The 20,352-nt window shown below is 40.3% G+C and overlaps 1 protein-coding gene across 6 annotated transcripts in view; it reads left to right on the forward strand.

Annotated features, from left to right (window-relative positions):
* The window catches only part of FBXW7 (F-box and WD repeat domain containing 7), a 174,800-nt gene that overhangs the window by 136,598 nt on the left and 17,850 nt on the right, over positions 1-20,352 (forward strand). For 5 of the 6 annotated variants that reach the window (XM_021530198.4, XM_085578882.1, XM_085578879.1 and 2 more), the window contains 3 exons: positions 7,466-7,548; positions 10,648-10,789; positions 17,949-18,083. In XM_021530198.4, the coding sequence (XP_021385873.1) occupies positions 7,466-7,548; positions 10,648-10,789; positions 17,949-18,083 (360 nt within the window). Of the gene's footprint in view, positions 1-4,778; positions 4,998-7,465; positions 7,549-10,647; positions 10,790-17,948; positions 18,084-20,352 lie in introns of those variants that run through there. The other variant, XM_021530200.4, reaches the window with a different exon arrangement.

Genomic DNA, 20,352 nt, shown 5'->3' on the forward strand with positions numbered 1-20,352 from the left:
CACCTAAATTCATTTCTCCAGCTCTGTTGTGTGGCATTAATACTAATGGTATATTCTACACAGTTACACCAGTGTGATAGGTGCATCCTACACTGTACCCTTGAACTTCCTTAGCCAAATACCCATTTTCCTTAACTGGTCAGTGTGCTAAACCTTTGTCTCACCCTGCCCACAGATCTGGAATTTACCTATGAAATACTTCCAGCTCAGCAGTTAGGATGCATACTAATAAATCTCAAATCTGCAGCCTGTAAGGCTGCTGCCTAGCCCAAACTAAACTGGGAGAAACCGTGAGAACATGGGGTTTCTATGATCTCAGTGGGTCAGTTGTTTAATTTCATTATAATTCAAAAAGAAAAAGATCTGACAATAATAGCAGTGCCTTTTTGTAGTGGAAAGGCCCACCCTGAATTACTTTGAAACATGTTAAACACTTGCTATCGTGTGGAATATTTTTCACCTTTTCTGAGACCCTACACATGTTGGACTCTAGCATGTGCCTTTCTCATTGAGTAAATGGGAACTTGGGCTTTTAAATGTAGGTGTCCTAAGAAAAGCTGTAGTTAAATGTCTAAAGCAGATGGCAGAAGTACCTCTCTGTGGGGCCAGATTCTTGCCTGAATGGGAGCATTTGGCAAATTAAATGAAGTATGTAGCTGGATGAATAGGTCGAATATAGAAGACAAAGTGCTGGCTGCTGCAGCTGCCCAAACTAGATTACTGAGCAGAAGGGGAGTGTTTAAAGCCTAAGTGGGTCCAAATTTGAGAACGGGAGAAACAACTAAGCATGACCATTCTTCTCAGGTCATCTTCACCCTGTGTCCAGGGTAAGTCTTGCACAGCTAAGGATTTGGCCCCTCCCGCTTAGGATGTTTGATTTCCTGGATAGAAAAAAACCCGCAATCCTATTAGACAACACACAAAAATCCCTCTGAAATGTTTCTAAAGGAGTCAGTCTGCTAAGCGTCTGCTAAATGTGCAGAGTACACAGAATCCCTTCTGGCACTGTCTTGAATGATGCATTTACCAATATTAATGGAGATACCAAACCATATTGCTCCACAGTTCCTCTTGCAGACATTATGCTCCTGACACGCATATGTGTGTGTATGTGAAGTGCCAATTATGGTTTTTGCATTCCTTGGTTTAAGCACCAGTGTTTTAATGCTGACTGGCCATTACCACAGCCAGACCATCCTGTGGTCTCTCCACTCAAAAATGTTTCTCCAACTAAAAAAAAACCAAACCCAACAAAAAAATGTTGTTTCTTTGGTCTGTTGCACTGTAATCTCTGTTCTTCTGGGGATTATATAGCTCTGCGGGTGATTTCTGCAATTCATTCTAGTCTTTCATTAGAAGTAATAGACAGTCTTAATTACAGCATGCCACATGACAAACTGGTAAAGGTGCTAGAAGTGTTGCCAACAGGAAAAGAATTGGATGCTGTGAATTTTTTTTTAATTAAGAGTTGGCAGTACTGACGGGAAATAAGATTGGACTTGTGTCCACTGAAAACTATGTAATTTTGGTGTAGACATTTTTCTAAATGTCATGGATTGTATGTTGTTTGTGGTTTTAAGAACTTGAGAAATTATTGTCAGCTCAAACAAAGTAAGACCAACCTTTGAAATTACATGCATACCAAACAGGGAAAGAAATGGTAATTTTTGATTTTTCTCTTAACATTGCTTTAAACTGTAGTCTTCCTCAGTGTACCTTAATTTGTGATGAACATTTACTTTATACCATTAAGTATTCCTGGGGCATTAAGTTACTGTAGTAAATATTATTTCCAGTGTTGGTAGAGATGTAAGTGAATGCATCATCTTTGCTACTTGCTGTCAGGCTCTCAAAAGCACCTGCAGGGTTGGGGTCTTATTCCTGCACCTTTGTATTTCCCCAGAAGGCAGAGAGTGAATATGTATGACCTCAGTCTTCCCAGGTTAGGCAGTTCCACATTACTTCTACAAAACCTTTATTAATTTCCTATAAGGGAGATTGTAGTGCATTCATTACATGATCTTTTTCTGAGGACAGGGTGGTTCTCAAAGTCAAGAGAGAGAGAGAACCCTTTCTAGAAAGGAATTTAGAGTGGGAGTCTAACAGTTGGTGCCCTCAGCTTTTGGTGGAGCATATTCTTCTCCAGTAACTAGGGAGAGCCTAGGCTGTGGTTAGGCATTTTGGGGAAGAGCAAACATCCAACTGGAGTAATTTTGCAATTACTCAGAAACTATCAAACTTAGCTTGAGATAGAAGGAATGGTTTTTTATTTGTGGAGAATCAAAAGTTGGACCACTACAGAGAAAAATACTAAAAAGGTGAGAGCCAGAGCCATAACCACAAGCAATTTTTGTTTTTTGCTCTGAGAAAGGCAGACTGCTAAATGAGAGATGGTCATTGTTCAAATGTCACATCTGTCTGTGATATCTGTATCTAAAATTAGGAAAAACCCCAAACCTTTTGTGCAGAATAAATACCTGACATACCAAGTTTTCTACCATTAGCAAATGATTGTTGGGGTTATTACATGGGTCCTGACTGTGGCAAAGTGATTAGTAGTTAAGTCAGTGGGATTTTTTACCATGAGAGAATATCTGTCAATCATGATCAAAAGAGAAGTAATCTGCAATAGCAGTACTCCAAAAGAGAGGAAAATAGTAATTTCTAATTATTATTCAACTCATTGACTGCTTAATTCCAAAGCACATTTTGTTGAAAAGATAAATCTAGCCATGCTGTCAGATTACACTTGCCTTTGGGCTGGGGGAGAGGCTAATCCCTGGGGATTTCCTGCCCATTCCTGCTTCTGTGCTGGAGCAAGAGTAGCCATCATCCCTGCTCTGCATTGAGTGCAATCACTGATGCACTCGAGAAGGGGCAGAGATAGCTGCGAGAATCACAGGACATTAGGCAAGCACATATATAAAGTACTTCTAAGTTCTCACAGTGATAATGTTCAAATTCTTTCTTACTCTGTGGTTTGAGTATTAATTTGCTTCCTGTGATTATTTACTGTGTATATGCAGCCTGTGGGTTTTTTTCCCCCTTCCCTTTTGCATGTAATGTGCTAGCAAAGGAAAGCAGTTATAGTCTCCCGGGATATGTACAGCTCTGTTCATATCTGAGGTATGAAGTCAACTCAAGACCATTTTGTTCTCATAAAATATACAGCACTGCAGTTTAGTAGATAATGGCATAAATGCCAAGATTTGATGGGCAGAACCATTTTCACTGGGAGATGAAAAACACTGTGAGGACTCAGTGCTGGATGAGAGATACATAAAACCGTAGAGGGGCAGAATCTGTGCTGTGGGAGTAGTGATTTCACCTTATCTGGGTATGCTAACACCTGCCACAATTAGCATTGGCTAAGTAATAATATATAAAAGATTTTTTTAAGTACTAATGAGGAAGCTAATGGATTTTATAGAAAGTGCTTCCATTCCTTTAGATATGTGTTCTGTAAAGGTAGAACCTTTTTTTGTGCTGCTTTGGGTGATAAAGGAGATAGTTTCCCCTCAGATCCGTAGGAAAGGACTACATGCTTCCTTCTGTTTGAGTGCGTCGGTCTGGAGGGCTGCTGAGCATCTCCAGTTTCCACCTGGGGAAAATTACAGGGGAATGCTGCAGCTGCAGATCATGTTCAGAGTATGCTCTGTTCTGAACTTGGGCAGAAAACTTTGCAGGAGGGAAAAGAAAAAAAAAAAAACAGAAAAATTTCTGAAGCTTGAGTTGTCTGTATAAAAATTTTAAAAATCAAGCTGCATAGCTTGCCGTGCCTGTTCCAGATATCTGTCTGAGAGCCCAGCCATATGTCAGGAACTTCAATGCCCTTGAATCGAGCCGTAAGGGTGAGCTGGACAGATTTTGTTGATGTGAAGAATGACCAAAAAAGGGGCTTTCTTTAGCAAGTAATTACCAAGGGCTTTCCTTGTGCTTTCACTGAAATACAGGTGAGAATCCTGCGTAGGATTTGAAGCCCGAGCTAAGATGGCTTGGTGCCGCCCAAGAGCTGCCGCGTACGGGAGAGGGGAGCGTGTGCGCGTCCAGGCTGTTCCAGGTGCGCGGGGAAGGCTGCCTGCCTCCCTGCTGGGGAAACCCCGCTCCTGCCTCTGACAGCTCCGCCGCGGCTCTGCTCTGGATTAGTAGTTTAATGTGTATTACATAATTGCTGGATTCGGGTCTTTCAACAACTAAATCTTCAAAAACCGCTTATTCTATTGTCTAGCCAATAGAGGGTATTTTAGCATCTTTTTTTTCCCTGGCAAAACTGTAGCGCATTTCAAATTATTCTAAAATTACCCGCACTTTTGAAGGACTAATTTGAGTCTGTCCACGGAATGCAGTCGTGGACGAGTCCGGCCAGGCCTGCCGAGGGCGATGGTATAATTATAATTAGTGGAAACGAGCTTGTTTTGCACCCGCTTGGAAAACCGTGGAGAGAGCGGCACTGAGAGAACAGAGCGAGGGCTGGGGGCAGCCCCTGCCTCGGAGGCGGTGCGGGAGAAGGGGGCGGGGGAGGAGGGGGAAGGTGAAAGGGCGGAATAGCCGCAAACCCACGCAGCGCTGGGGGTTTTCTTAAAATTTCTTCCCCTCTGCGCGGGGTGGGGGCGGTTTCCCGGCGGCGGGGCCCGCGGGTCCCTCCCGGCCGCGCATCCCGCAGTGCCGCGCCGCCGCTGCGGAGGCGGGCGGGGAGGGAGGGACGGGGCGGGCGCGGGGGGCGGGCGGAGGCAGGCGGCGGGCAGGGCGGGCAGGGGGAGCCGCGCTCCGCGCAGGCAGGGCAGGGCCGGGCCAGCCGGGCCGAGCAGCGCCGCCGCCGCCGCCCGCCGTGCCCGAGCATGTCGGCGCGGGAGGCGGTGACCTACCTGCCGGAGAAGGGGCTGTACTGCCAGCGCCTGCCCGGCCGCCGGGCCCGCGGGGCGCCGCCGCCGCCGCGCAAGGGGAAGCGCGCCGACACCATGGGCTTCTACGGCACCCTCAAGATGATCTTCTACAAAGTGAGTGGCCGCCCCCTCCCCTCCCCGCGGGTGCGCGGCCGCGGAGGGCGAGGAGGGCAGGGAGGGGCGGGCGGGGGCCGCGCGTCCCCCGCGCCGGCGGTCCGCGGGCGGAGACGTGCCGGCGGCGGGGGCTGCCGCCCGGCCGTAGCTGCAGTCTGTGCGCTGCCGGGGAGCGCTGCCAGCGCTTGGTGGCGGGCGGTGATGCGGAATGCAGTTTGCTGCCCCTTCTTTTCATTTTATATATATATATTTTTTTTTTTTTAATTTTTCTCTATACAGCAGTCTCGGTTAGTTTGATAAATAAACGTAGTCTGAAGGAGTTGTGTTTTCCTAGCGACAAATTAAATGTTTAGAGGGATGCTCGACGGTTTGCTCGACGGTTTCTGTGTTTTGGTTACACAGAGACCTCACTGATGTCTGAATCTTGTCACTAGACCTCTCTGCTGTAGAGAAAGTTTTATCTTCTTCATATGATAAACGGCATTTTTGACCATCTGTTTACTTAGCACCTTCTGAGATACTGGAAGTCACTCTGTGTGGTGGACCCCATGTGAAAGTTGCCTAAAATGTCTGAAAATAACCCATCCAAAAGAAACAGGTGAAATTATTATTAGGCAACATAATGCATATTGTTTTCTTTGCTAATGCAAAAGAATAAACCACCAGAGCTGATTATTCTTCTGTAGGCTTTCTACTTTTTATTTTGAAGATGTGCTTTTGCAAAACTGAATCTCCCTCTTGTGAGGAGCAGAAGTGGAGTATGATGGTGATAACCTGTCAGAAAGGCAAGCTGGAAATAAAATTTTTTCTTGAACAGGAAAAATCTTTTCTGAAAAGTCTATTATCAAATACTGGAATTCATTCTCAAACATCTTACTTATGCTTCCGGTAATTTTGATGGCTCACCCACCTAGCACAGCAATAAAAGATGGTATCCATTATTTTTCAATGATCCTTGCGACTGGTTTTCTTGGGGGGAGCAGGGGGGATTGCTCCTCCTGGGGCGTGGAGAGGCAGTGAGGGTGAGGCTGGTGATTCGGCAGCATGCAGGGTGGTTCTGGCTCAGTGCTTGTCTGCTGAAATGCCATGGAGTGTCCCATGTGAGGCATAGGCAAGAAAACACAGCTACAAGGCAAGCTCTTCTGGTTGTGTTGTAGCTGTTCCCATAAAAACAAGCCTTAGCTTTCCTGTGTAAGCACTAATGAAGGAGAACACAAGATACTCAGTGGCCGTTTTTAGGTAAAGCTATAAGGGTATTTTCAAAGTATAAGTAACCAAAACCACAACAAAAGTATATGGACCATAAGCTTTAGAGAATCCTGTTGGCTTTGGGGTGTTTCAAGTAGGTAGACTGATACAATAAATGGTTAAATAACTGTATTATAATACAACATTTAAAAATATTAAATCAGTTGTGTAAGAAAGGTGCCAACTTTTAAACTCTATCTTAAACATGAAACCTTAAAAAAAGGAAGCAAATGATTATACTAAAGTCAAAATGTAATACAAGTAGTTTATGTATTTTGCAGCTCACAGTTGTAAACAGCAGTAAACATTCTTCTGCTGGCTAAACTGTTGTGGTGTATTGCATCTCAGAAAAAAAAATAGGAAAATCAACAAAAACTCAGAAGTTGCATTTGGCACACGTATGTCTCATTTAGTCCAAAAGTCTGTGGTTAAAGATTACCCAAATATGTAGAAAGTAATCCCTATTTGTCTGCCTAGATGAATATGGCTTTCATTGGTTTCCATCTCTTTGGTAATTTTTGCAGTCTGGCTTTCCCTTCTAGCAGCTGCCCTGTTCATTATTTGGTTTTGATCATATCTAATTGTGGGTGACATTCAAGACTGGGGTGTAGTGTTTTTCATCCTTGCCCTTCTTGGAAAAATGCTGGTTAATCTGTCACTCAGTTTTATAAATGTGTTCAATGTACAGCTTTAAAATAAAAGTATATACAAAAGGAAAGATACAGTTTTGTTTTTTTTTTTTTCTTTTAGGCCCTGAAATAAATATTATTTATAATGCAGACAGGCTACTTAAAATGTAACCATTTCAATGGGAGACTAAGCAATGAACCTGAACAAAAAGAATCCAGGGCTTTGGTTTAGTTCTTTCCCTCCTCTCCTGGGAGGACAGAGAGAGAGCAGCTTAGTGAATAAACCAACACAAAATAAATTAACACAGTTCTGCACACTTTCACACAATTTGGAAATTAAAATAATGTAATTCCAATAGATTTTGGACCCTAAAAGAGCAATAATACATACATGCACTCTATAAAATAGGTATCAAATATTGTTGAATTCAGAAAATAAAATGCTACTGTAAGTCATTTTATGAGTGTCAGATTTTGAAATTTGGTATAAAAGTAGAAGGTAAAAATGTGTTAATTTTACAGAAGTACACATAAGTAAGATTGATTGTGTAACTAAATCCGTGTTGTTACTCTTTTTCCCTCACCTTGCAGATGAAGAGAAAGTTGGACCATGGATCCGAGGTCCGTTCTTTCTCTCTGGGAAAGAAACCCTGCAAAGTCTCAGAATACACAAGGTAATTAAATGAAATGACAGATCACTGGATCCTGACTCCTGCATATATCCTGTCTTTCCAATTGCTGAGCCTGATTAATTAAGCTCCTCTTAATGTTAAAACACTATAAAGCAAAGAAGAGGTGGTATCAGCATTTGTATATTGCTTTGCTAATTTAAATTACGTGAACTGAAGATGAGTTTTAATGAAGTAGCTAGACTTGCATTTCTTCAGTTGAGGTTTGTGTTTCATTCTAAATATAGCATGCCCATTTACTTAAAGAGACTTTTTGAGGGCTGGAGCATTCTTGGGAATAAAGTCAATCAGATTTTAAAAAGGGACATAACGATAAACCCTAAGACTATTAAAATTGTGATCAAATGTATCACTTTGCTATGGTAACAGGAATGAGAGAATGGAAATTCATGTAGGCAGAGCAGACCATCTGATCTTAACAGGCACACACACGTACTTGCTATCTGCAATGTGAAAGTATTAGGGGTTCTGTTCTGCTTCCTTGCTACTCCTGTGTGGTGCCAGGAAGCACAAATAGCTGCTGCTGTTCCCGTCAGGTGCTTCGTGGGGTAAAGCACTCCTAACCATGAGCAGCAGCAGCGGAGCAGGACTCTGGTTGCACGCCTTACAACTGCATTCTTACTATGTCGTTGCCATAACAATTGTGCTTGGAAGTTACACTGCTTCCCATCCTGTTTGGATTTACACTATTTTGCGTTTTTTCCCCACTAGAAGCATAATCCCTCCCATGAGCCTCCCAAGGCTCTCTGGAAATGGCACTTCTTTTGAACTCACTATAGTAGTGTTCAGTCGCTGATGACGCTTTAAGTAGTTTATATTTTATTTCTCTTCCTTTAAGAGTTTTATCAGGTGATGAGTGAAAAGTTAGGCAGCAGGTCCTAGGGTTACTTTTCAGATGTGTAAATGCTGCAGCAGAGTAAAGGAGGTGATATGCTGTTGCTGAGAGGCACTTGTTGCAGCTTCCACATCCCCCCAAGCCTGCAGGTGGTGTCTTCTGATTTCTGAGTCTGTCTAATGGAAGAACTCTCTTGTTGGACACCGTTTTTTCAGGTGACACAGGGGGAGTTCTCTGCACTCCCAGAAGAATAAACAGTTCAACAACAAAGAAAACATGCTTTTTTGTCAAGTGTGCCTGTTGGGTTCAGAGGAACTGCTGGACTTGTCCAGCTTCCACAGAGACCTGACTTGTTGTTTCAGGGGGATGAAAACATAGTGGAAAAATGGAGCACAAACAAGTATTTTGTGCTTTAATCTGAGGTGAAAGGAAAGAAGCTTTTAGATCCTGTTTTGAATAACTGTTTTTGACTAAGAACCAGTTTACAGCAGAAGAAAGTAAAGTGTAACAGTTCTACTGGGGCAAGTTCAAGGCTACATACTGCTCAGAGCCAAGAAAAGCTAATGTCAAGTGCCTTATTTTGGACCTTGAATGATAGGCCTTGTGCTGGATCTCTATGCAGGTGATTAGAATGACTAAGCTATAAAATCACATTTTTATTTTAAAAAATACTTTTAACTGGCATTACTTGGATTTTGAGTAGTTACTGGCATAAAAGAATACTTAAGTAACACTTGATCCTCCTCCCTTAAACTCTATGATTTGGTTTTATCTGAGTAATATGTAGGCAAATGATGCAGTTCTTGTGTCTGCTTGTTTCCATTTTCCCTAGGATCAGGGATTCTAAAATTGACCAGCTGATGAACTTTGTTTGCATATAACAGGTAAAGTCAGTAAACAAATGCCATTAGGAGGATCCTTCATCTATGAAACAGTATTTTCATACCAGCTTCTGTTTCTGTTATTACTCAGCAAAATGAACAGTTAAAAATAGGCTTGCTCAAACCAGTCTTTACTTTTCTTGACCAGTTTGGGTAAATGTTAGGACATGCTATGATTGTCCTTCAGAACAAGGAAGAGTAGAGTGAAATATTTGTAGAGCATAATGAGGTAAATATTAAAATGAACTTGCCTTGCATCATTTAAAGCTATTCCTGTAGCCACTGAAAAAAAATCAGTAAACCTTCTAAGCTCAAGCCTACTAAAAAGCTGCGTTTATCCTACAAAAAAGCAGAGGGATTTTTGAAGTCTCACACTACATTTAAAGTGTTCATGCTTGTGCAAATACTACTGGGGTACTATATTTCCTGCTAGGGAATACAGCTTTGATATTCTGTGAATGAAGTACTTTACATTATTATAAAAAGCAAAACAAAACCAACCCCCCCCCCCCCCAAAAAAAAAAAACCCAACAAACCAAACACCTAAGCCTGAAAGTGAAAAAACAACCAACCAAACAAAAAAAAAACCCAAGCCAGAAAAATAGTCAGCTGTATTTTTTTAGACTCTCCCAATAATAGCTTAATCCCAGCTCTGTTAAAAGCTCCATTCCATACGAATGAGCTGGTTTTTAACATGTCAGAGTGAAAAAAATCAAACCGTAATTCAGAGAGCACCTTTGGCTCCTTTTCACGTCACACACCCCCCATTTAATTCCTGTGTCATTCCATCAACACACCAACTTTAAAAGACCATATAGAGTATTTCAAAGCCCAATTCCAGACCACTAAGACACTAGAACTTCTTGATATTACTAGCTCTTTGTCAACAAAATATACTAAAACCTAAAAATATATTTTTTTTCCTTTCTGTTTGGAGATGAAGCAGCACTAGCACATTTCACATACAAGAGAAACTCTGAGATCTGGCTTCCTACATCCCTCATCAGAGGCAGCAGTGTAGCCCAGAAGGAAAGGAAATACTCTGGCAGGGAAAGGAATATGTAAACCTGTATCTTTACACAACTTGCTGAGCAATTTACAGAGTGATAATTTTTCAGCCTTGAAATGTGATAGCTATTTATCTCCTAGTTGGAGGGGTGGCACTGCAGTGGTAGAAGCAGGCAGTTTTATCCAAGTGAGGGGCTGACCTCTTGAGTGACCAGCAGAACAATTCTTCATGTTAATGCTTTTGTGTGAAGCTAAAGAGTTTAAGTAATAGTTGCAAATTATGTACTAAAATTTTTTTGTTCTCGTGTGAATTTTCCTTGATGTTTTACCTATGGCTGTCACTTTCCATTTGTGTGGCAGTACCACGGGGCTGGTGCCATGTTCCGCCACGCCGACGACGTTTGGGGACCTGCGGGCAGCCAACGGCCAGGGACAGCAGCGGCGCCGCATTACATCCGTGCAGCCACCCTCCGGCCTCCAGGAATGGCTGAAAATGTTTCAGGTAACCATGCTTGCAGAAATAAGCATCTGAAGCAGCTCTGCCTCCATGGTTTATGGAAGGGAGCGCTTCAGTAGAGTTGGTCCTCATTATACATCCCAGAATGTCTCTGCCACTGATTTCGTGTTCTCTTGCAATAACAAATGGGCATCAACTTTAAGGAATGCTTGTTCCCTGTTTCAGCAAAAAATAACAGCTTTAACTGCTTTCTTAATAATGTAATCCTTTATGTTTAATGTTTTCACATCTTCTTCAAAGTCTGTCCAGTGTGTGAGGGCTACCTGCATGGCTTCAAGCCATTTTTGCTTGAGATTAGTAAGCTTTAATGCATGGTTTGCTTCAATGCAGTTATATCTCTAGATTTGTCACAAGTCTGGTGTCTTCTAAGAATAGAAAGAAAAGTTTATCAAAAATAGATTAAAAGGAAACTCAAGTGTGTATTTTTACTGATCTCTGTGTACTGAACGTGTCAGCCAGCACATGTGTACACAGCTGAAGGGAGGGAGGAAAAGAAGAGGTTTTTCATATCTTTTAAAATGCCTTCAGCAATGCCTAAAAATTACTTACCTGGGCAAAAGAAAAGATGTGAAGGACAATGCTATGGACCACTTGCACAGGTTGAAACTGAAATCTGCCTGGACACCAGTCAGGGAACACCTGAGACAATTTTGTGTATGTTAATACAAGCAAAGTCTGGGGCAAGCTTCTGCTTCTAGTCCACAACCTGTACCATGGAGATCTTAACATTTTGCTCTGTATTTTTAAGAAGCAGGGATGAATCTTAGTCATTGATTTGAAAAATGGAAATATTATGTCTTCCTATCTTGATTAATAAACTGTTCCTTCTAAAAGCATTTTCAAAAGGAGCAACTAACAAATACAGGCACTGTTTCAATTACTGTAACAGGCAAAGATAAAAGAACAATATTGTAGATACAGGTATCTATCATACAATTTTGCAGGCACAAGTGTGCTTTGGCTTGATTCATGCTGCCACATAATACCATTGATCTCAATCACTGTCAGTTCTGAACATTAAAATAATAATGTAGAACCTCTTTCCTCTTTATTTTTATACATTTATGATCTGCTTAAACCAGTGGAAGCTTGAAATTAAGATTCTTGTACACATCATTCAATTTCTTAAAAATATTCACATTTAATTACTGTGGTGTATCTTTTTTGAGACTGTTCATAAAAATATGTCTTTTTAACCCCTAAGAATCATATTTGAATGGTACTACTTATATTTCTATGGTAGTGTAATACTACATTGTATTTTAACATTTTGTAATGCTAAAACATTTGTACTAACAAAAGCTATTTTGTTACTGACAATATGTAACCTACTTTTTTTATGTAAGATTGATAGTTAGTGATAGTTACATATTTCTGAAAAAGACTATGACAGGCTGAAGTGTTTGAGAGTGGTGCAGGCACCCACGACAGTAAGAGCAATGCTATTGTCTGTTTGGTTATGATATAGTCTATAAGCCCATGAAAATTTTGCCTATGTAGACAAATGTGTACAGTATGTAATGTAGAAAACATATTTCAATACATATGTATTTAGACAGTTTCAACTGGTCAAAATACTTAGTTACAGTACTAAATGCCTAAGTGCTGATCTATACTATTGAGAGAGAAAGGGAGGCCTCTCCTAACTGGAGATCATTGAGCAGCACTTATTGATCACGTCTGTCACTGATAGTTTTTATTGTAGTCACAAAAGGGAGTCCCTTACTTTTGAAGAAAAGCTTTCAGAGTCATGTAGCTCTATCTCAGTGTTACATCTGCTTGCCTCCTCATTTTCTATGTGCTTATTTTTCACATGAGTTTCATGAAAGGGGCCAAGTCTTAAACAGCCAAATGATAAAAGCACATTCATAGGGGAGGTAGCTCTGCCCAAAGGGCAGGATTAAATGGCACATGCAGCATCATTCTTGCAATACAAAGTTTTTCCTGTAGAGAAACAGGAATGAGAGAGCTTTCTTTTTGTACTGTGTACTTGCTAGTCCAGCTTAATAGCTCTCTCATTTTATATGAAAATATATTTCCAATTAATTTTAAAGCTAAATTTCTAGAGGCATGTTTGGGGGACATATGTACTATTTCAGGTAGAACTGTTCTTTGGCATACAAACTGGCAGTGACCAGTGATCCTCAGCTATTTTGAGGACTCTCACCTGTATGTTGGCATTCAGTCCTTCTCCTGTATTTTCTTTTCAGATAAAATCAAGACCACTTTGCAATTATTAAGAAAACTTAAGATGTTCTATAAGGGTTTTTTTTAATTTACTTTTGATATGTACTTCCCGTTGTTACATTTTACAGTTGATCTAAGCCTTTTATTTTTAAGGAACAAAATAATGCAGAAGAGAGAAACAATTGTGTAGTTACACTTTCCCCTTAAAAATAAAGTTGTAGATGCATTTCAGTGAAGTCTGGAGAGAAGACTAGAAAGGAATTTTATTAGATTCAAACCAGTTAATTTCTTAAAGGCCTATTTATTTTTTCTGGTTTGCAGTGGCTCTTGACTTCAGGTCTTTAAAATCCACTCTTAAGAGTTTTTAAAACCCAGTGCCCAAGTGTGTCTTTACAAAATGCCTTCCTTTATGAGAAGTTTTAAGTCACCAAATTGCTTGCCATAAGGAAAAAAAGTCAGCTGGGTGCTAAGTTCAGTCAGAGTTGGTATTTGCTTTAAAAATTACTAAGCTCTCCATTCTTCCTGCTTCATATACTTAGGTTGTTGGGTTTTTTTATTTAAGTAATTTATTAAAAATTGGCATTTTCATGGGAAATTGATTTTGAAAAGTTGTTCCATATACACCAATGTAGGCAATCACTTTGAACAACTAGTGAATGCTATCATTTTACCTACAACTGGAAGCATAAAATGCTTTTGCCATATCTAGCTGGCAAGAGCGCTGTTCTTTTTTTTTTTTTTTTTTTTAACGTAAATAGTTGGCTTAGTCACCTAAATTCAAATTGTTTACCATTCTCCATTCCAAAGATGCTCAGGAATGAATACATGTGCAAGTCCACCTCTTATGTGAAGCAGGCATAAAGATTGTCCCATAACCAGCATTGCAGCATTTTCTGCTCTATGTTCTGTGCTGGGGCTAGGTCAAGGGTTGGAGTTTCTGTGCATCCTGTACATGCAGCTCTGGAGAGATCTGCACTGCAGCTCCATGCCCCTCTTGGCTGCACCACCATTACTGCTTTGTTTCAGAGGAGTCCTGCAGACTCAGAGCAGCTCTCCTGCCTGTCCCTTTGGTTTGGCTCTCTTGGCAGTTTTGTTACATACAAGTTCAGCTGCTTTCAGGAGAAGCTCTACATTGTCCAACCTCTAGCAGGGATGTAGGGTCTGAGCCACTCACAGCTCCTATGGACAAGGTCCTCCACATGATGTGCTGCAAATGTTTGGCCCAGGGGACCAGACTGGGGACTGAGACTCAGATATGGGTTAATGAGGGGACTTCAGCACCAGCTGTTCCTGAATCCCTCCTGGTGTGACAAACTACTTGCTGTACAGCTCTACAGCTGTAGATGGTGTTTCTTTCAGTGCTTATATGCTATTTTTATCCAGACTGAGATACCCTCGAGGTGGGAGATGGCAGGGTTTTGGATAACAGATCCAAGAGCTGGACAGAAGCAGGCTCCAAGAAGAGCCCTTCTGCAGGTCTCAGTAAGGACAGACCTCCATTAACAGAATTTAGTAATGGAGAATAGCACCCTGAAGTTAAACTCTTTAAAATAGATTGTCCTTAATATACCTATTATAGCAAAAGGATATAATTGCTACAAGATGTAATTGTACAAATTGAAGGTAGCAGATGAGAGCTGAGCAATAGAAGAGTGCAGGTCATGGAAGAGGAGAGGTGCAGAAACAGATTATTATAAAAAAAACCAGGTGCAGGTCAGACAGAAGGTATGAGATGGAAGTTGTAGAAGCAGCAAAGATGTTGTTTATATTGATTGTAAAAAAGGGAAGGGGGAAAAGAAGGGATGTATTTCAGTTAGGTAGTGCCATCGTTACAGCAGCTGCTCTACTGGATGAGGAAATGGTGAACAGCCAAAAGGCTTTGGCTGAAAAATCAAAACCTTCCTCAGGAAATGGGACCAAAGAGGGGTGTTTCTTTAGGATTCTGAAATCATTCAAAGAGCAGTATCAGTGGGCCCTGCTAGCTTCCCAAGGGCTAAGAGTGAGTGAATCCTGGAGTTATCTTTTCTAAGGGGACCTCTGCCCATAATAAAAGCTTTAGTAATAATTTTACATTAAAATGAAACTTCAGATTTGAAGACAAGGAAAGCAAAGGGAGACAATTAAGCAAAAGTAATTTGAAGATAAAGTATATTCTTTACAAGGATATTCAATTTGAAAGGCAATTGCCTGGTAGAAACCCAAGGTGTCTGGTCACGATGCCACCAGTTGTAAAAGTCTCTGGTCATCTACAAGGTTTGAAACTTTGCCAACTGTTTGGCATACAGTTACTTTTTCTTTCCCTTTTGCAACAAGGGAGTGTTGCAAAAGGGAAAGAAAGAGTTGTTTCTCATCAAGGCCGCAGTTATTCCTTATCCTTTCAGCCTAGTGAGCTATATGCAGTTTTCTTGCAAACAGATCAAGCTATGGGGCCCAGAAACAGAATTTACAAATCTTGTCTTCATTAATGCGAACAGTTGTGTTCATCTGGCAAGGCTTCCTCCCAGTTTTCCATGCCAGACATTTCCCTCAGAGACCCCTTACCAAATGTAGCTGGAGATTTGTTTGCTTAAGTGAAAAACTGAGGGAACAATGTCCTAGAGACAACATTTTGTAGCAGTTGATTGCTTAAGAAGATCTGTAGGAAGCTGCCTGTACCCATCCCCTAATGATGACAGACAGATAAAAGAGGGTTCTGCTTTTAGTCATTAGCAACTCTTTCCCATTCTTGAATCTTTTCCCTTTTCTGTCCAGATCTGTATTAAGTTTTAAAAACCAACTAAGTGTAAGAGAGTTACAGATTAAGATAGCATACAGTGACATTATTAATCAATAACATGTTGGTAACTGCTAGCAACATTTGCCACAGCAGCAAACAACACTCTTCAGGCAGAGTTCTAATTTAGTAAATGTAGCTGCTTATAAAATACGAGTAGACTGACCTTGGAAATTTATAAGGAAGTAGCACAAGGATTGCTTTCCCTCTTTTTAATTTTCCTAAATTCAAACACGGCTGACAGATGACATTAAAGACTGCAAACGTTTGTACCTAACACCAGCTAAGCTGTGGGTTAATGAAACAAACAGCAGTTGGAAAGTTGGTGAGATAAACAGTTCTTCAGTGCATGATTTATGGAGAACTGCTCTGTGTTGCAAATGTTTCTATTGAAAGAAATTTATATTAAAAGCTGTTTACAACAGCACTGGTGCAGCTTTGGCTGAGACGGTCTTGTTTCTTTTTAATATTCTGAGGTATTAGGTATGGGACATAGAAACCCTCATCTCCCATGGTGACACTGAATTCACACAGGTGATGGGGAATGTTTTCTTGCCAGCTTAAACCATGTTACCAATTGCCCACAGTGTGTGGAAAGGCTCAGGTCAGGAACCTCTTGCTCCATTAGGGTAGGCTGTGCAGTACCTGGCACACATTTGCTGCAGGGCAGGGGCATGGCAGTGGGCTGAGGCAGCTGCTGTGCATGGCTGCTCCCACACAGTCCCAGAGAGTGCTCGCTCCATAACGGAGCCACCCCCACTGCCATGAGGGACTCGGGTCACCTGAACGTCCCCATGGCCATCGTCTGGGTAAATGATACTTCTACTGACATTTCAAGTATTTTGATATTTTAATTAGGGAGAAATGATGCAATACTGTGATCTTTCTGTGTTGAGTAAAGCTGGGTATTTATCTGCTTTCCATTCACTTTCAGAAATTCCACCTTCTTCTTCACTTGCCCCATTGTTCTGGCAGAAACTGCACAGTACACTAACATTGCAGTATTGTGGAGACCAGAGTGAATTGTCAGAGTCAAATCCAGGGAACAGAGATTTAGAGCATGAGTAATAAAGGTCCTGAGATCCATGGCAGACTAATACAGAAATCTAAATTGTAAGGTATCTTGCCCTCTTTTTTGAAATTTGAGTTAGCCTCTTATGGTAACTGTAATATCATTTGTATGTGCTAATTTACTTGTAAATGTCACTCTAGGAGACATTTGAGAATAGAAATGTGAATCTGCTCTCAAAAAGTGTGATGTCTCATTTTCTCTCTAAGACTTTATTTGTGCTCTAATTCTGTTGCTAAATCAGCTAGCAATAGCTGTTAGGGTTTTTTTTTTGTAATTTTTTTTCTTTAAATTGTTTTCATATAACGAATCAAAGCTCTTTGATGAGCACAAATGAGTTTAAGACATGATTTTTAGATCCTCAGTATATTAAGTTACTATTTTTTTTCCTACAAACGATACTTCTAATCTGCTATGCTCACAATTGAGTGCCTTATTAAAATCTTCAAATTTTATAGCACCCATTAGTAAAAATGTGAAGTAAGAAAATTACCAATCAAAATTCTCTGTTTATTCAAGTGTAAGTTGATACTTACAAAATATGCATTGGTTTACAGCCAGGATTCTGAAATTACAACATTGTCACTTAGGGACACACTGTAGTAACAAGCAGAGAGTAAGCTAATGTACTTTTCAAGAAAGTTTTTTACTTTCCTTTCCTCTTACTTCAAGATTTTGGTCTACCAAATGAAACATGAAGGTTAAAAGCTATCATCTCACTTGAATGCACAACAGAGAAAGGGAGTTCATTCTATTGCAACCCCTCTGTTGTCTGTAGCATGTGTGTAGATTTCATCAGCTTCAAAAGAAGCTTAATTAATTCAATTATTATTACTAAATATTATTATCTATTTAATTGCCAATCTGTATGTATGCATATAACAAACCCTTTCTTAGCTTATGAATTAGTGTAGTAATTTTGAATATTTTGTGTTGATTAACTCCTCATTTTTGTGTCATTAGCATGAGCATTTATCTCCTGGCTTTTTATATGCTTGTATATAGTTCGATGAGGAAACTTAATTTGCCTTGTTGGCACAGCAGTGGCACTTACTGATATAAACCAAACCAGTTTGTTAAACTAAGCTCATTGTTTCTTTCCTCTTCCCTTGCAGAGCTGGAGTGGACCAGAGAAGTTACTTGCTTTAGATGAACTCATTGATAGTTGTGAACCAACACAAGTAAAACACATGATGCAAGTGATAGAGCCCCAGTTTCAAAGAGACTTCATTTCCTTGCTCCCAAAAGAGGTGAGACTTATGGGGTAATATTGCATTATGAAGTGCATTTCCTGCCATCTTTAAAACCTTCTGTGCTCATTTTGCCAATGTAGTGATGTAAACTCATGTTAAAGGTTCACAGTTTGGAACACTGCCATAACATGAACACTGTAATTTCAGGTTGACATATCTCTTGTCTATTGATAGCATTTAGATACTTGGAAATACAGATGACCCCTTAAAACAAAATCCCAATAGCTCTAAAAATATCTCTATATCTTAATTGGGCCAATTGTGCTTTTTTTGGGGGGGAACTGATTCTGTTAGGGCACACACACACAAAGATTTCCTCTGGATGTAAGACCTCTCTGCACATTATTCTGTGAATGTAAGCATTATTTTTAATGCTGTAAGTGGTGAGTGTTTTGTTAATGTTATTTTTTAATTTATTTTAGATTAACGGAACCCTAAAATCTCTACCAAATAAACCAAAAGTAAACCCAGAAAAGCACTTCTTACTAAGGATCAAGCCAAACTGTAATTAAGCAGGCACCTTACAGTAAATCCTTCACTGAAAATCAGATCATGTTATATCCAGTTAAAGAGAAACTGAGATTTAGATTTCGATGTGTGTCACTAAGTACTGTCCACACAAGAGTAATTTGTGATGTCATCACAACTAAACATGAGGGTGGTTATGCAAGGTTATATACCCAGTTTGCTGCAGTTATTGAAAAAATGTATTTTAGTTGACTTATAAATAGTACTTCTCACCTTGATTGATTTTAGGGAGTTAAGTCTCAATTCCTATCACTTTGCAAAGCAAGTTCTTCTAAGTTATTCTGATGTTTGTATTTGGTTGCTGTGTTTGACATGGTTGTACTACTTGAAGACTGTTTTGTGTCTCTGTTCTTTGACACTCTTTCTGGCATATATCCTATTTTTGAATACTTGCATGTACAAACTCCTTCTTTCCTTTACTACACTGTCATACCTTCCCTTGCTGGCTGGCATTTGTAAGGGTTGGAATCAATTTATGCAGCAAGTATTAACTTAGTACACAGGACATGAGATTAGAATTTAGAGAAGTAATTCCTGCAGCAGCCTTCTCAGGGAGTGGAAAGGACACTGGGGGAGGAGAAGAGTTCAGCAGCACGTCTGCATGGTTGCCATATTTGTAGAGAAGCTGTCCAAAACATCACAGGCAGAAGAAGGCAACAAGACTTTATATTTTGAAGAGACAGAAGATACTTTGCCACTTCTGCATTTATTCAGTCTGGAAATTTAACAGCGAATTGATAACATTAACTCAGAGATCAGTTCTCTTTGCATGATTTTGTGGCAATACTTACTGAAGTACAACAGTACAATCTTGTAGTTACACTGTAACTAAAGATCCTGTTATAATTTCAGTTTTCACAATTTCTTCACAGAAGAAATACAGTACTTAGCAGTAAAACTTAGTTAAGTTTCTTCACTCATCTGTAAACTACTTATGTTTAATTTGTTTATTTCTGGTGAGATTCCTGCCTCTTGAAACCAGAATATTATAATTTGTAGCTTCATGACAGGCTGACTTCATCAGTGAAGCTGGCTTGAGTAATTTTTGCTTCCTAACCCCGAGTCACTGTCACCAAAATTAACTGAGTTAAAAAAAGCTGTGGAGCTGACTCCACCATCTCTGCTGTTCCCTCACCCAGATCTCCTCAGCAGGGCTGTCCCCAGCTGCTGAGTGCTGGCTGCAGTGGGGGTGATGCTCTGAGCTGTGGGGGCACGAACGAGTTGCTGGGGTCAGTAATTCCATGAAGAGGCTCCCCTGGCAAAGGCAGCATCCTGTGCAAACACGCTCCCTTGGGTTGTCGCTCCGCATTAACATCCGTGCTTATCTCCAGTGCTGTTGGATGCACTGATTTTATTACCAAACCAGAACAGGAAGATGATGTAGACAGGAGGGCTTTGCTTCAAAACCATTGTCTGCAAAGCAGAGACAGTAACTTAAGTGCCAAATAACCATGGAAATGTGTATTTTCCCCCTGAGAAAACAGCAGTCAAACTGTTAATATGAAATAAAAACTCTTGTTTTCTTGCTGAGACTTTAGAAATAATTATTCCTATTACTTATTTATGAAAATCAGGTTGAGAAACCAATAGATACAGAGTTCTGCTGAAATCAGTCATAGAAATGTTGTTGGTTCTGTGTGTCTAAGTGAAGAAAAAGGCAAAGGACTACTTAATATTTGGTGTTATTAACACTTTAACAGAGAGTAGTCCTAAATCCAGCTCAGTCAAAGGTCAGATC

This window comes from Lonchura striata, chromosome 4 (assembly GCF_050655825.1).
Source record: "Lonchura striata isolate lonStrDom1 chromosome 4, ASM5065582v1, whole genome shotgun sequence".
Lineage (NCBI taxonomy): Eukaryota > Metazoa > Chordata > Aves > Passeriformes > Estrildidae > Lonchura > Lonchura striata.